General features: G+C 46.3%; 2 protein-coding genes across 9 annotated transcripts in view; one reads left to right on the top strand and one right to left on the bottom strand.

The window, feature by feature from the left end:
• The window catches only part of CFAP91 (cilia and flagella associated protein 91), a 36,840-nt gene extending 32,702 nt beyond the window's left edge, over positions 1-4,138 (top strand). For 2 of the 4 annotated variants that reach the window (XM_040571749.1, XM_040571775.1), the window contains exon 18: positions 11-1,115. The gene's annotated coding sequence lies outside the window, so the exon portion shown is untranslated. Of the gene's footprint in view, positions 1-10; positions 1,116-2,319 lie in introns of those variants that run through there. The other 2 variants (XM_040571768.1, XM_040571758.1) reach the window with 2 other exon arrangements.
• A 7,148-nt stretch (positions 4,139-11,286) lies between these two features.
• GSK3B (glycogen synthase kinase 3 beta) overlaps positions 11,287-17,002 on the bottom strand; it is a 145,011-nt gene continuing 139,295 nt past the window's right edge. For all 5 annotated transcript variants that reach the window (XM_040571805.1, XM_040571789.1, XM_040571782.1 and 2 more), the window contains one exon: positions 11,287-11,428. In XM_040571805.1, the coding sequence (XP_040427739.1) occupies positions 11,361-11,428 (68 nt within the window). In that variant the 3' untranslated portion in view covers positions 11,287-11,360. The remainder of the gene's footprint in view (positions 11,429-17,002) is intronic.

Below are 17,002 nucleotides of genomic sequence, written 5' to 3' on the forward strand. Positions count from 1 at the left end.
TTTTTTACAGGGCATCCAGAATGCAAAAGCACCTCTCTCTTTGGTCTGTGCCTCCTGCTGCCCACCAGCAATATTGTCCTGGAACCACGCTCTGTACATTTCAGTGTGGCAGCCCCAGTCCAAGCCCAGCCCCCCAACTAGCTCTGGACCTCATAAGCTAATTCTCCTCTTCTAATTATTAAGAGAAGCTTGAGTGAGAGACCAGTGCTAGCACTCCTTGTTTGTCTTCCTGCCACAGGCCAACAGAGATCTGCACCCGAGCTTTTGATGGTATTTCCTTTTATCAATAACATTAAATGAAAAGATATTCCAGCAGTGGGAAATTTTGCGTTGAGACTGTACAGGGAGTCTTTTCTCAAGCACGTCCCACTGATTTCCTTAGTGGAGTAAAGCAAAGAGTGGATTGCTGTTTGAGCACCACTATTGATAAGCATTGTAGTTGAACGAAAACTGTCCTTGACGAGCTACCAATGGGGGTCAGGTCTTGCATCATCTTCTCACATAGCTCGGCCGTCACATAAAGAAAAGGTGCTCTTGCCATCAGTAGAGTGGTTCCTGCCAACCAGGCAGTGTCTGTCACTACTAACCAAAGCTAGGTGACAGCAGAGTGACACTGGGGCTGGTGTACCTTGGGTGAAGGACCCATTAACCAGTGCTTATGGCTTTTTCAAAGATTTTGCTCTTTGGGCTGACCTCTTTTTGCTTTTTCTTATCCCGAAGGAGAAGAATTCTGGAAAGAATCTTATTTCTTAGAACAGCATTAGTCACTCTGGCTTTCCGTCTCCAGGGGGCTATGCAGAGAGAGTTTGCTGGCTTTGCCTTGTTTGCAAGCATGGGGGTGCTCCAGCTCAGGATGTCAGAAACCAGCAGGCTGCAGACAAGCGCAGTGCATCTGATCAGAGAGCTGTCAGGGACTTGCTCAGCTCTCAAGCACTCACCTGTCAAAATTCCTCAGGTCTGCAGGTTTAGCATCTCAAAGGTACATTTACGCCAATACCAACATCAAATGCACCAGTTTTTGGAGGGGAAGGCATAGCCACAACTAAACACCCAAAATGCTTACTCACTGATGCTCTGGCTACAACTCATGCAATAAATAGCAGTGTTAGCTCTCAATGCTAATGTGATAATGGGCTGATATCTGTGTACTTCCATCATTTCTCTGAAACTGATAGCCCCTGCTTTATGTGGGGTCTGTAAAGCTTCGGGTGTAGTCCAGCTAGCTAATTCTGAACATAGCTCTGGTCCTTCAAAAAACAGAAACCAGCAGCAGCTCAAAAATTCAGGCTCACTAGGGCATTCCGGGGAAAAAATGTGCATCACATTTGTTTTGTGGACTAGGGGGGCAAGGGTCAGGTAGAAGAAAAAAAAAACACAGTCTGAATACCCCTGTATTCCCCTGAGCTGTAAATGAGAACTGTGGAGAGGAAACAGAACTGTGCCATGAAACCATTGCTGGGCTCTCGGTCACTGAACCAGAGGCACTGGATGACTGGTGGGGGCAGGCAGCCTCTCTAAATGTTGCAAAATCCAGCAGGAGTCAGAGATGGGAGGTGAGTTTTGGTTAGGATTCTGTGAGGATGAGCCTGGTAGGTCTGGGGGATTTGGGAAAATGCCTCCGGCATACCTAGCTAGTCGCTAGAAGTGAAGGTAGCAAATGCAGAAACATAAAAAGAAACTCTCCACAGCGTGGGAGGAAAAGCTGTGTAGGGTACTGGCTCTTTTGCCTCAGGCCACCTTGGACAAATTTAGCCTGGTTGAAAGAGAGGGGATAACATGAATCACAAGATCCAATGTAATAAGAGAGACATGGAAAACTTGATGCAGCAAAAGAGTAGAACAGGAAGACCAATCCAGTGAGGCATTTTCTGTATTTCTGAGGTTGCATGTAGAAATAAATATCCTCCTGGTGGCTTACTGCACAGTCTGACGTGGTTTTAAAAAGATAAGAAGTATTCTAACAGGTGTGGGAACGAACGTGGGTTGCAGCGTCCTGGTCTTCTCCAGGGAGACAGCCCTCTGCCCGACAGCGAGGGGGCAGGGGACTCTGGGTGTTATGCACAGGCTGAGCTATAAATGTCTTGGCTCCTGTTATGATTTAAGGGACACTGTCAGGGTAAAGCCATCTCTTCCACATGACATTGCGTTGCATATAGACTGAAGGCCATGGCAGGGTTCCTGCGGGAAACTGCTTTCAATTGTCATGTGCGGGCTTTTTCAGGCTTTGCAGAATGTGCTTTGAGGAAGAAAATGAGCACAGTGAGAGGGAATTGGGATCATAAATCAACAGCACAAGAATGCACTATTCCCTCCTAGCAGGAACCAGAACAACCCTGGGGAGGAGCCCAGATCCGAAACAAACACAGCAGATGCCTCCAGGGCTGCACCAATAAAGTGGAAACACTGGGGACATTCTGCTCGTCCTGCTTTTCTTTCAGCAGCTGCCCACCGGGAGCCTGCCTGCTTCTGCATCCTGACAGGTGTGGGAGCCCGGCTGAACCGAGGGGGAGCGGGCAAAACGCAGCCTCTGGGGTCAGCTCGCAGGGGGCTGAGAATGGCTAAAAATCGGTCTCTTTGGAGTAAAAGAATGAATGCAGGTTGGCTCAGGTCTTCCCTGCTGATACGGCTCTTGCCATGCGGAATGAGGAGATCCTTTTGCAGTAACTGCAGTTCTGACCAGCAAAAAGGACTATTCATAGGATAACGTGAAGCCAGCACACCTTTTTCCCCAGACACATACTATCTCTTCATTTTTGTCAGCGTAGAGACACAACAAACCCCTACTCCTCTCTCTCTCCTGCCTCCTTTAAAAGCAACACGACCATCACAAAGTTGCTGCTGTTAAAAGAGCGTGCTCCTGCCACTCTCTGAGCACTGCTGTTTTCTCGGCTCCTGGTCTCACAATCACTCAGGCTTTACATGCTGCATTATTGGGCTCAGTTCAGCCCTCTCACAACTGGGGGAAGCATAACCCTACGAGTGTGCTCCTCCCATGCCAAAGGGTTTTAGCAAGGTCCAAGTGTGCTGTTATCACTAACCCCTCCTCCCCGTCCTGTCTCCCTCCTTCAGCCCAAACCCTGCTCACGCAGCACTCCCTGCGCTGTCCTGAGCGGTGTCGGTATCTGCTCAGCATCCGCCAGCTTCCTCACGTTGGCGCCTCCAGAGCCGGCTCCGGGCTTGGAAGAAGAGCTGTGGGTTCATACCTGTGCACTCCACCCCACCAGGGATGCAGGAATTGTTTTGCCGTAAATGCTAGCTTCCTGGGACAAGGCGTACAGCCAGACTAGTAAAGTCAATCTGCCTGGGACCACTCTTCAGTGCTGAAACCAGTAGGCACACAGCAGCCTGAAGGGGCGCTTCTCCCCTGCCTTCTGAAACAGAGAGGCTGCACATGAAATGCCAACGGGCATTAAATAAAAAAAATAAATAATTAAATTTTATAAAAATAAAATCTCGAAATAAAATCTCAGGGGTCCGGTGGGAAGCGTTCATGCTGAAGCCTAGGGAGGAGAGGCCGCTGCATGGCCCAGCCCTCGTCCTGCCACCCGGGACTCAACACATCCAGTTCTGCTGACTTTCACAGTACGCTGCTCTCCTGGCCCGTCCTGGAGCTCCCTGGTCAGTGCTGGGTGCGGGGATGCTCGTCCTCGTCCTCGGGGTGGAGGCAGGAAGCGCGGGGAGCTCCCTGCACTGCCAATTGCACCGAGCTAACTGCAGCTGCGCAGCAAGGAGCCGGTGCTGTTGCTCCTGGTGACAACGTCAGCTCTGAGCGTGAACAACACCGGTGCTCTGAATACAGATGCAGTGAGAGGCTTGAAATATTTAATCAGTGCTTCTGCATTCCTAAATGGTGAGAGCACCCACCCTTCCTCTCTCCTAAATATCCCATTTGGCCAGCGTCTTCTCACTCACCACTTTACCTCTCTAGCATTTGGAAAGCAGCAGCTCTCACAGCATTGTGGAGCTGCATTCACTCCTCTCTCCTTAACTTGCTGCAGGACTGATCTAACAATGAATCTCTCTTTTTTTTTTTTTTCCCTCTATGAGTCAGTAATAGCCAGCACTTGTAATTAAAGCCTTTTGCAAAAACCATGCTGGTCCCTCACCTATCAAATCCACCAGCCCACGTAATTTTCCCACCTCTACCCAAACCTTTTGTCGTTGCTGTGCAGGCCCCAAATTTGTCATCTCCAGAAGAACCAGCTTCCATCGACCAACCTGTTCCCATGCATGAAAAAAAATCTTGAGAGGAAAGGAGTGCAACTTGGATGATCCAAAGTCTCCCCAGCTAGGGAGCCCCCTTTATGTCCCAAGACTGCAAGCAAACAGCAGCACCACAAATAACACCAATGATCCCCTTTGGGTCGCTAGCAAAAATACCCTCAAACAACCCAGGTTTTCCGATGTCCTGAGCACTGTCACCTGGCAAGGGATTTGGACACATGTAGAAGGCGCTGAAGGGAAAAGGAAGGCATAACAGGATTTGGACCCCACCTCCAGCAGCCTGAAAGCTGCCCCTTCCTGATATCAACCACTGCTGGTGGCCTTGGCTTGGACTTTTAATTTCACCCTCAATGGTTGGAAGTTTGGTTGATGCAGACGATGTCAATGGAGCAGACTGCTGTAATGCAAGCAGCTTGGTGCCACTTTGCGTATCAATTAGCTTCTAAAAGGATTTGAAGGTGTCATGGCCTACAAGGAAGTGGATTTGAACCTGTTTTATGGAGAGGTAAACCTGGAAAAGTATTTCCAGACAAGGAATGGTGAGAGAACGACTGTTCCCTGGAAGGCTGTGCAGGGCCTGGTCCTTGACACTAAGGTTTTCTATTACTTCTTTTTAAAGGGCGATTGGGAAGAAACTATAAAAGTCCCATCGATAATGTTTGCAGGGATTGCAGTGGGAGAGAGCGATGGACAACTGCAGCCTTCCACATGGAAGGGTGAATGCAGTCCTCAGATAAGGACACAGAGGTGCACTAGGTGAAACGTTTTCTAGTGCCTGCATTGGACACCGGGGAGACTCATAGGAAATCTCTGTCCAGTTTTGGCACCCACTGCTTAAGGAAAGTATTAAAAACAATTGTGGAGGTACAGAGGGAAAGATTGGAAAGAAGTAAAGGAGCTAAAGGTGCCCTTCCAGTCAGCAGGAAGTGACAAGGTGACTTGGTCCTCATCAAGGGGCATTTGTGGTGACAGGAATTCAGAAAAGACGCGATGCACCAGCTCATGCATCTACAAAGTGCTCAAGGACAACTATCCATGACCCCAAATGGCTGAAGATTGCAACAAATGACAAAATTCAAACCAACACGAACTCACCCAACAAGATGCTGCACGTCAAACAGCGATGTCCTGGAGATGCGATGGGCAGCCCTCGACGCCACCCTCGAACAGAGCAGCCCTCGTCCCAGCAGCTGATGTCCTGGCCTTGTCCCCTGCCACCTAGAAACCCTCCAGAGCACCAGAGACCACAGAACAGGACCACTGCCCCCGCTGGGGAGCTGGGGTGGCCCTCCACCGTGTCACCCCCTCAGCTGCCACCCTGGGGACCGGAGGCCACTGGGAGGCCGCGGCCAATGGGTGCAGGAGGCCGGTGGGCTCCGGTGGGCTCCGTCGGGCCCGGAGTGCACTCGCGTCCCAGGAACAAAGGAAGAGGAGCCTCTGTGCAATATAAATTTGTTTTTATTGAAGCAGCAGTCACATGACCTTGCATCTAGCCTTTAGGATAGCGACAGAATGGATTCGGCCAGGTCAGCCAGCCCAAAAAAGGATTTTTTTATTCTTTTTTTTTTAATTTTTTTTTTTTACTTTTGCGCTAATAGACATGTTATGTTTAATACATACATTATCCAGTACCGGAAACCCAACTCAGAGATAGCTACGTGCTGATTTGCTGGAGGAACGGTCCACTGGACGTGGTCTTGACAAACTTTACAGATCACCACCAAATAACATTACTAATGGGACCAAATTAAAAAAAAAATAATAATGAAACAAAATCAAAACAATGAGTGCAGTATTCAAAGCCAGCAGTTTACACAGGTTCTTAGGTTTGTATCTATAGGTGGACAGCAAAGGAAGATTGGTTGGTTTTAGTTTGAAATATGTCCCAGGGTTCCTCTCTCCATCAAATCAAACGGCATCAGAGACAACAAGCTGGCATCTCTTGGAAAAATATCATGGAATAACACAGCTCATTTAAGAAAACATGCTTATTTCTCGTGTTTTTTTTTTTTAATTTTTTATTTTTATCATTATTACAAAGATTCAATGTCCACCTATTCTTGCGGAGTGGAAAGAGGTGTGAGGGCAAGGAACAAGGGGCAGAGAAGGAAGAAAGGAGGAGGAAAGAAAGGGGCAAGATTTTGAAATAAAGACCACACACTTTGTAATTTTAAATTTCATTTCCAGGCTAACCTACTTTTTATTTAATGCAAATTACAGTACCAGTTAACTATTTCCGAACCGAGTCACACAGAACAAAACGTATTTACAAGGGGAATGGGGCGGGGGAAATAATAAAACATTAAGCATACTTTCCACAAAAAAAGTTTATATTTAAAATGAAAAAAAAATCAGTCACAGAGGCATTCAAGTAGTAATAATGTTATACAGGTTTTGCTTTTCCTTTAAATCAAGACAGATTTGCACAAGTGTATGCAATAGTTTGTATACAACCCACAGTCCTTAATATATATATATATATTTTAGATTTCTGTTTTTAAGATGGAAGTGGTCACGCTAATTGGTGTGTACAGGCCCAAGTGATCCATCAGCAACACATTAATGAACGCAAATTTTACAGGCAAGCAAATTATATATATATAAATATATTTTATATATATATATATTAAAAATAAATTGAGAAAGACCAACACAAGGAAGCTACTTTTCTCAAGCTAACCCCTTAGGTACTGTTTTCCTTTCTGGTCGTTTTGCTGTTATTGCAGTGTTGCAAAACGAAACGAACTATGGACAAAACTGGCTAAAAGCCCTGTGGAAATACACTGGGACCCCAGGGATACCTTCTCACAGTCTCCGAAAGGTAGACCCCAGACTGAATACTCTACTGTGCTTTTCGGTATTGGCTTTTTTCTTTTTTAATCTTCAGTGGCTGAGGCCCCTCGCGCAGGCGAGTCCATCAGACTGCTTTGCGTCTGCTTTTCGCAGGGAGCATTGAAAACCTGGGGGAAATTTTTTTACGCGCTCACCAGTTGCACGCCGCAGGCACCTGCCGCTATACTTTTTAGGCAAAGCTTTGCTTAAAAAATAACTGGAAAAAGTGATCAGGGATCTTCGATTAGCCAATTTCCTTTTGTAGTTCGGTTTTTGTCCTAGTAAGGTAGGCGAGTTCGGTATTAAGAACAGCAGTGTCTTGGTCAGGCGTCCAGTGGGGGACGCCGACCGCCATCAGTTCCGTCTCAGAGACCTATGCAGTTGCGGCGTTGCCAAAGGACAGACCAAGACCATACTTCATTAAAAACGAGCCCGAAACAGAAGAAAGTAAGAGTAACAGCTCTGAGCGGACTGTCCAAAACCAACCTGACGTCACTGACCTTCGTGTCACCAGAAAAAGTGCAGCCTCTGCTTCACCGGAATGAACACGAGATGCTTCAAAATAAAACAGCAACCTTTGGTTTGGTAAAAGAGTTAAGTGTTTTCCCATTCAAGACAATCTTATGTGGAATACTAACAAGGTAGTAAACACAAGCGGACTAGTTTCAGAAACAAGGCCTTCGTGCTGGGCACAAGAAATCAAAGAAGTAATGCTAAATTCATCATCTCACGAAGAAAAACGTGACCAGGGAGGGGGGCGGGTGGGCAAGGGGAGCTCCCATGGGACTGCCTCGGCCTCGGGAGCCCACGCGCGGCACCACCGCACCGGGGGGCCGAAGGACCGAACCTCGCGGAAGCTGCTGCTGTCCAGAAGACTTCTGGGCGCAGGACTGGGGACAGACGAGCAAAGCCGAACTCAGCCGCTAGCCACTGGGCTAACTCCGGGCTGCCGCCGGAGGGGCGAGTGCAGAACGAAACCGGTCGCTGCTAGCAGGGGCGGGGAGGACGGGGCAGGGTGGGCAACTTCGGAACATCCAGAGCAAAGCCACGGCTCGAATGAAATGGGAGGGCGACGATGGTTTCCTTTCGTTCCACTACGGATCATGGTATCACTGAAACCTTACAGCACTCAAAGAGTTAGAAAGCGGGGGGAGCAAAGATGCGGCTGTGTGTGGGAGACGTTGTTAATCGAGGAGGGAAAAAAAAGGGAAAAAAAATCCAAAAAATCATGGAAGCGAAGGCACTCCAAACTATATAGATACACTATACATCGCTAGAGTTATTGTTACAATAATACAGGCCGGTACCTACTGTACAGAGTTAAAACTATATGGCTTTAAAAAGCTCGTCTACATTTTGTCTGATTATTAAACAGAATCACTGCCCTGAACGGTAACTTTTTGCTCATTAATAACAGTTCCTGGGTCCACATATTTACATACAAAACAATAAAACTCAAAATTTAAAAACAACCAAAAATAATAATGTACAAGCTTGAATTTGGTGAGGAGCTTTGTGGTTTTTTGTTGTTGTTTTTTTTTCTTTTCTTCTTATTTACAAAAAAAGGTTATTCAAAGACCTGGATCTAACTTGTATAAAAGAGTTCGTGATCCTGCCATGATCCTTGAAAAAAATAAAACCACAGGGGCGCCCCGACCCTCCCCAGCTAACACCCACACAAGACACACAGACGCCTGCACAGTCACAAAATCAGAGAGAAAAGCTCTTCACTCTCCTCCGCTAGTCTTAACTGAAGATAAAATGACCAAAAATAAAATAAAAAAAGAAGAGAGAAGCCACAATTCCTGGAACAAGCAGCGATTTTTCTTCATTATTTTTGCTTTTTTAAAGACGTGGTAATCTACTGCCTCCAAATAACAGCGTCTATGGCCGATGCTTCAGCAGTCTCGTCTACACAGCAGATCCATACCCTGCCTCTGTCCTACTTCGCGGGTCTCCTGCGTCTATCTGGATCACTGGGTCAACCAAGCCCCTGAACTTACCTTTCGGGACACTCGCTAGCTGTGTTCTTTCATTAAGCTGCTTCTCAGCCCTTTTAATTACATCGCGCACGAGGGTTTTGAAAGCCTTCAGCTTTTTAAATGTCGGTGTGCTCTCTTTTTACAGTCAGCCAGAATTTAACGACAGCTGTTTTAAAGTATATATATATACATATGTGGTTTTTGTCCAACAGCAAACTGATGAGGAGCGTAACGTAAGGGCTTATCGGTTTCACGGTAGGCGTTCGCTCACCTCTTGAAACAGCTCCTCCCTCCCCAAAATCCACTGTTTATCAGGCAGGACAGGGAAGGCAGGGCTTGTTAACAGCTCCAGGGCTGCTAAGAGACAAGTTTCCAAAAAAATAAAAATAAAAATGAAATCCCACACAAACAGGGTAAAATGTACAAGAGGAAATGCACCCGGCCTGTGAGCAAAACCCCTGCTGCCCTGCAGTGGCCGAGTTTGCCGAAGCCGCTACTGCCGGCTACTACTCCTGGGCCACACAAAGGTTCGCCCGTTCCCAACAGCTAACCGACTGCCTCAGAGATCCACAGGTCACAGAACAGCTCGTGAGCACCAAGGCGGCTGAAGTTTCTCTGAAGGAGCGTTAAGGCCCGGGCGGACGCCAGCCGCGAGTGCACGGCGAGATTGGGTCTCCAAAGCCTCTTCCTACGCGGCGGCCGCGCCCTGCCCTTCCCGAGGAGTATTGCTTTGACTTCAGAAACAGAGACGTGGACTCATACAGCACTCACCCTCACAGGGAGGAAACCCGGACCCTGGACAGATGGACTAGAACAAGCATTCACCTCATGCTTCAGTCAGACTGATTCGAGATCGTAGACAAAACAAAAAAGAACAGTATTGTATCTATGTATACATGTATATATTTATATAATATATATACACACACACTCATATGTAGCCAGCTTTCCTACAAGTCAGCAGGTACAAATTACTGTTGATAGCACTCTGATGTGTATTTTATTAATACTCTACCAATGTAAAAACATAATGGCAATGTGGCAACGCGCATCAATAAATAGAGATCAAAAAAGCAAGAGGTTAAAAAGATGAAATTTAAATACAGATTCTAGCTGTGGATTTAAAATCAGAGCTACCATAGCATGTGGCATCCTGCAAGTTAAAGCTGCAGTTAAAAAATATTACAAAATAAACCAGTAGACTGTTACAGTTCACATTATAAACCCTGGTGTCCTTTTCCTGTACGTATCTCGGGAAAGGGAAGCCTGTCCAAATTGAGAGACTTGGAAAAAACGCTTTTCACAGTGGCCACTTTCCAAAGAGTCCCTTACCACCCCCGGCTGGGCGCCCTCGTCCCCTCGGAGGGCTTTGTTCGCCCGCTCCTCCCTGCCCAAACGGGAGCCGAGCCGCCACCTGCCCTCTTGCACCACGCCAGGGGCAGGAGCTCCGAGCTCCGTCTGGGCAGCCGAGCCGCTGCAGCAAAGCCAACCGCTTGTGTTCGCGCATGTGTGTGTATTATATTATATATAACCCGCCCGGCAGCCTCGTCCCGCAACGAAGCTGCGGGTGTCTTCGTTGCTAGCACTGATTTTTAAAAGGAAAGTCTGCCACTAGCAGTTCAAGCCGTAGACACACGGTAAACCCTCCCCCCCGACCCCTAGGCAATCTATTTCCTACCGCGCCGCCCGCGCCCCACGTCGAGCCAAGCCGGGGGCAGCTCTTCGGACAGCCCGGGATATGGATTCGCTGACACGAAACGCTGAGCTCTGTTGAATTACCCCTGCTAAGCTCCCGACCAAATTCAAGCTGTGCACTACATCAAAGTCCGAAACTTCACTTAAAAAGAAAATAAAAAAAGAGGTTAAAAAAAAAGAACTTCAGCAGAGAATGAGGTTTGGGGGTTCTTTTTTTTTGTTTTGTTTTGTTTTTCCTTCTTTCCGTTGTGGGAGAGGGCATGAGGCAAGAGTCCTGGTTCTGAAGTACACAACAGCAAACTTCCAACATGAAGAGATTGTCGAGGGGAGAGACATTGGTGTGTTGTATTGCTCCACTTTCCCTCCTCCCCCCACCTAGTCCCCTGCCCCGGACACCCTGCAGAGTGAGAATACAATGAAACTGGTTTGTATTTATAGATATTTTACAAGGTTAAATAAGAACAACAATAATAATAATAAAAAATTGAACACTAAAATGAACAGGTTGGTTGGTTGGTTGTTTTTTTTTTCCTCTTTTTAATTTTCTTTCCAAATGTGACCAGTGTTGCTGAGCAAGACTCAAATTACTGGTGATTTTTCCTGTGCAGCTGGCTGCTTGGTACCGGTTCAGGTGGAGTTGGAGGCTGATGCTGTAGCTACACTATTGGTCTGAACTCGTTCTCCTGCATTAACATCTGCAAATGACAGGCAAGAGGAAGGAAAGAAAGAACAACCAGGATTACCTCCAAAGCACAGACATTAGGAACAACAGCTATGACATTTTCCGCGCGGGGAAACCCCCAACGCCCACCAATGTGCTCTTTGGTTATAGTGCTCTCCCGACTTCACTGGGTGCCGACGGAGCGGTTTGCTCTGGGGACAGGGTGGGAAGGCGACCTTTCAGCAGGAGAAAGGTGATTTCAACAGCTGAGGGTTGCAAACACCATGTGAGATTTAGCAGGTCTGGAGGGATGTAACCTTGCCCAGGTAGAGGCAGGTCACCCATCTTGCATCCCGGTAACGCTGGCTGCCAGATGACGCTCACTAGCATCACCAAAGCTAACACACGAATATCCACGGCCACTACACGGTTGGTGCCGAAGTCTCATATCGTTAGGCCTTCTTGTAACAAAGCAATCTGTTAATTGTGTGAACAAGCGCAGACAATGAACGCAGCAAGCCCGCTTCCCTGGCAAAAACAGCTTGCGTGTTCGTGTGCAATTCACGCACGTGTTGCCTCAGAAAACGTCTTTCAAGTCTACTGCTTGGTTCTGTGTTGCTCAACCAAAGTTGGATCTGCCACCCTCTGAACTGCTGAAGCAGATTAACATCAAGGCCTGAAGCCAGGAATAAGGTTTACACAAGCAAAAGGCATTGTTACGGGATCAGGTCCCTGCAGTGAATAATCTCCAGCTCCTCTTCTCTGGGAGGGACAGAGCTCCACGCAGAGACAATTCGCAGGGCCACAGGCATGTGTCAAAGGGCATCCAAGAAAACACAGGGTTTGCAAAGAAACACCAAAAGGAAATTCACTGTGTTTTCAGGTGCCATTCAGGAGGGAAAAATGGAGTTGCTTCAGTCTGTAACAAAGGGTTAATTAATGCAGGAGAGTCTTCATCAATAACATGCAAAGGCCCTTCCAGAGCCCCTCAAGTGTTCTGTTACTGGGTATTTAAGAACAATCCAACTAACTGGGGCAGGCTTGTAGTAAGGCTGGAAATGGAGTAAAGTAAGAGCCATGCTGCTAATAAACGTACTAACATACTGAGAACAACAGAACAGTTGGATGGCCAATTAACCTCATACATTTTGTATTTTCTCTAAAAAAAAATAAAAGCTTTCTGAACATTAGAAGAATTTATAGGGGAAAAAAGTACCGACTTCATCTGGAGCCATCCTATATAGTATCCGATCAGCACAGTCACAAAAAGGAAACTGGATGAAATGTTAAACACACAAAATACTTGCCACAATAAATACAGGACTGGAAAAAGATATTAAGTGAGGTTTTCTAAGAGGCAGCATCATGCATTTCTCCCAGTTAATTTAAGAAACGTTAACTGCAAAGCTATCAATACTGCAACAAGAAAAAATGACTTATTATCTCAGTACAGAAGAGGGCAGACTGGGCAAACAGTGCATTTGAAAGACACGGAGAAAAGGGCTCATAAAAGGAGAGAACAGATTTACCAAGCTCAGACTCAAGGACAGTATGACTAGTATAAAAAATAGGTAAGATAAAATGAAACTGGGGGCAGTGGGGTGCATTAATACTCCTCCAGCAGAGAAGAGCTTGCAAGGCAACGTAGTTGGGCAATGCCCTACATTCACCTGTTAATGCGACCCATCTCTCCAGCCACGTTGACCTGACCATAGCTGAAGTGCAGCCATGAGCAAAATGCAATGAGGTGAATGAGAGTCCAAGAATGGGCAGCACCAGTTGAGCGACAAATCAAGAAACGTACACAGACTGAAACAAAAAAGGGCAATCAAACTAACAAGAGCATCCAGGAATAAAAGGGATAAGTGGAAAGAGGGGACGATGCCTCTTTGGAAAGGACAGGCTAGAAGGAGCGTGCGGGAAGAAAGGGAAATCCTTCTGTGGGCAGAGGATGACTGCTCTGGGAGTTTCCCATTCCCTTTCCCCTCACGTCAAAGTAACCTCCCAAAGGACTGACCAGAAAAATAAAAAACAAAGCTCATGCAGTTAAAACACCAGGGCAACACGGTGACAGTAGCAGTATTAGTTGGAAAACTAGCCTCAAATGGGAGAAATGTCCTCCTAGGAGGAGAAATTACTGTGGAGGAGCAGCTCCCAGACTACACATGCATGCAGACCGATGATGACCACAGAAATCAAAAGTGACCCAGCCAGACAGCTAATAGTTTCCACACTTTAAACTGTGCCTGTTGTAGATTAACTTTCAGGTACAGATAAACTCTAGCTAAGGCAACATCTGCTGTGCCTGATGCGAACAGTGCAGCTGGAGTCTTTACTGTTGGTGGAGGATTTCTCCGTGAAAAAGTGCATGTATTTCAATTGCTGAAACCAAACATACCTTTTGATCTCCTATTCCTGAAGACAGCAGAGGCTGAAATCATTACCATTACATTGCTACTAACCAGAGATAAAGAAGAAACAGGAGGGGATGGAACTACTTCATGTAACATATGTAACATATGCTCCTTTTCTATCACCACTCCAAGGGGGGAGTTCCTGAGATATATATACACCATATGGCAAGAGGAAATAAGGTGACGCAGCCCAAGCCCGTCTATGGAGGGCTTTTCACAACAGTAAGCAAGTCCTCAGCTGGGATGGAGCATGGGCTGCTCAAGGCTGTGCTGGCTCCAAACCTGCAGGAAAACGCAGCGTTTTGACATTCCCACTTGTTCTGTGACTCCGCATTGATGGGACATTTAGGGAACAGAGAGGGGATTGTTTCAGTGGCTCTTTGCTGGAGTGCTGGAAAAAGAGTGCAACTGGAGTACAAGGGTCTCTGGACATTCAGTTACTCCCTGTCACCCCGAGGAACTGGTACTCGGGCATAAGAGAAGAAAATCTAGGCCTTCAACAACACTGCTAAAATGTCTGCTTTGCTAAGCAGCTGCCTGTGCCACCAGTGAAGCTGTACTTGGGAGCGGAGCTACGAGCTCGCACTGAGCTTTCTGATACGGGGCAGATGCGTACAGCAGGAAATCACATTAGGGCTCAAGTATCATCCATTTCTAAAACTTCTTACAAACGAAGGGAAGAAGCTATCTCTCATCAGAGTATTCTCCTTCAATTCAGCTTCTCCCTTTGAGGAATATCTCTGCTTTCTCAGAGGGTACATGGTACTCCTTAGAAACTGCCCAGGAAGGAAATAAGGGGCTGTAGTTCAAAGACTGAGACACTAACTCAGTCACAGAAAGCCCATTAACACTAATGACAGCATTAGCTGATTGGATTTGTAGAGCTGACAGGCTGCGCAGCTCTCTGCAAAGACAGAGAAACGAAACTACAAGCAGTTCTGGAGTCCTCATAAGGCAATGGAGGAGACAAGTAGAAGTAGGAGAAAAGCCCACTTTTCCTATAGTGTCTATGGATGTAGAAATCCAGGGCTCAGCACAAAACCTGAAGCCTGGTAAGCCTGAAATGCACAAGTTGTACTCCTGTAACTGTCACGTTTGCATCTCTGTGCAGAGCCCTCTTCTCCTGCCAAAGGAATTAAATTTTTCCAAAATTCCTTCAATAGGAACACCATGTACTTCCTAAATCTTATTTTACCGGAGTGCTGTGGGCTTTTTCAACTGCCCCACACTGGCAGGTGACACCAGCTCTAATCTGTTTTGTATCTGGAAGTTCAGGCACACCATCTCGTTTGGGATTACACGGGATCATCACAGCAGGATGCCTAACACGACAACCCCAGCATCCCTGCTGGCACACCTCCCCTGCAGATGGCAATTACACCCTTCCCATCCTAGCACTGACTAACAGAGAGGTAACTACTGCTGCTGGCTGATCCAGGAAAAAAAACATGTAGTCACACAAGCAGATATCCATTCGTATTGGCACGCATGCTCCCCTCCGTGCATTCTGTGGGTGCACGGCTATGAAACAATACTTCTTCTCCAGCTAGATCAATTCAGCATCCACGTCAATAAAGCTGCACTGGCTTTTTTTTTTTTTTTAATAAATGACCAGTATAATTTGCAGAAAGCTAGCAAACCATTTCAAGCAGGGGACAATAACTTCAATCCTCCTTTTCCTGCACTTTGCTTTAGACATGTCTCTAAAGTCACAGATAATTTTCTGTAAATGTTTAAGTGAGTTAACTGATGCTGGAGCAGCAAGGCTTCACGTTCCCATTACAAAGCCAAGTTCCCTCAGTACAGGGAGTCCAGCTTTATGCCTCAAGAGAAGGGGAAACCTAAAACAAATACGTTTTTAACACTAAAAATTACCTACAATAATTCCCCTGCACTTAACACCAGGATTGCTGGGGCATTGGTCTACTGAAATCACTGTGCATCTATCAGTTAACAAATATTACCCATTTTGGGTAACTTTAAAAAATGCAGACCTGTGACATGTTAGTTAGCAAAAGGGCTTGCTTGTACTGCTTGGCTTGACGAAACCTGCACTGTAGAAGCAGTATGTGGAAAAGCTAATCTTTCCATCTCATAATACCACTGCTAAGTCTCCTGACAAATGTTACTTTGCTAGACTTGGAACAAACAGATCTCATTTCTCTACTGATGCTATAATTACGGCTCTGCCTTGTGTACAAAAAAGAGGGGCATGATAAAAAGCAGTGCTTTACACCTTAAGAAAAAGTTGAGATTCTGACACTGCTGCATAGCAACATGACAGCTCCAAAAATGGAGTAACTGACCGTGAGCTGGCAGCAGCAGCCTAGCTGGATTATCTACAGTGAGAGACTAGGCCACTCCGTTTCAATGTCTGTGCACCTGTGCCTCAAGCTCACGGAGTAGGCAACTATGCCTGGCACAGCACTGAACACTTCAGTATCAGTTCTGCTTGGTGGAGAGAAACAGAAGTTACACTATCAATGTGGATGACAGTTGTGTAGAGCTTGTTTTGCTCTTTTCCCCACTCAAAACATAGTTTCTGAATTTGTACTGCTCATTCAGAGGAGCAAACATTTTGCATAAAAAGCTTTCTGCTTATGAGGGTGCCCTGGAGTAGATGGGAGAGTTGCTCCCATGCTGCTTTAACAGTATTGAAGAACCATAAATTCGCTGCTCTGGGACGTGCAGGGGGTAGGGAAAGAAGGGACTCCTTCTATGAAAACATCTTGCTAAGTGTAGCATCAGCAAGCAAAACAAAACAGATTAATATAATCTCAGATAGGACTTAATCCTAAAATCATAACTCCGATGAAATTCCCACTGCCTGCTGTGACAACCCCATGTGAGTAAGAAACAACAAAACAGCTGTGCAGCAGAAGCACAAAGCTGCAAGTTGCCCAATACTTAATTTCATATTTTCTTTCCAAGATGTTTTTTGGTTTTGAACTACAAGTAAGATGCTCTATCCCAACTCAGCGCAGTGCTTGTGAACGGGGTGTGTGTGTGGGGGGTGGGGTTACAAATGTTGATGTCAATAAGGTGTTTTTTGTTGTTGTTTTTGTTCTCTTTTAGTATACTTCACATTTAGGACACTTCTAGGACTCAGCCTAATGCATTCTTCCCTACTGTGTACTTGGGGGAAGTAGTGGGTGAAAACAGACTTTTTCTTAACCCAATTCACTCCCTAAGAC

This window comes from Cygnus olor, chromosome 1, assembly GCF_009769625.2.
Source record: "Cygnus olor isolate bCygOlo1 chromosome 1, bCygOlo1.pri.v2, whole genome shotgun sequence".
NCBI classification, from domain to species: Eukaryota; Metazoa; Chordata; class Aves; order Anseriformes; family Anatidae; genus Cygnus; species Cygnus olor.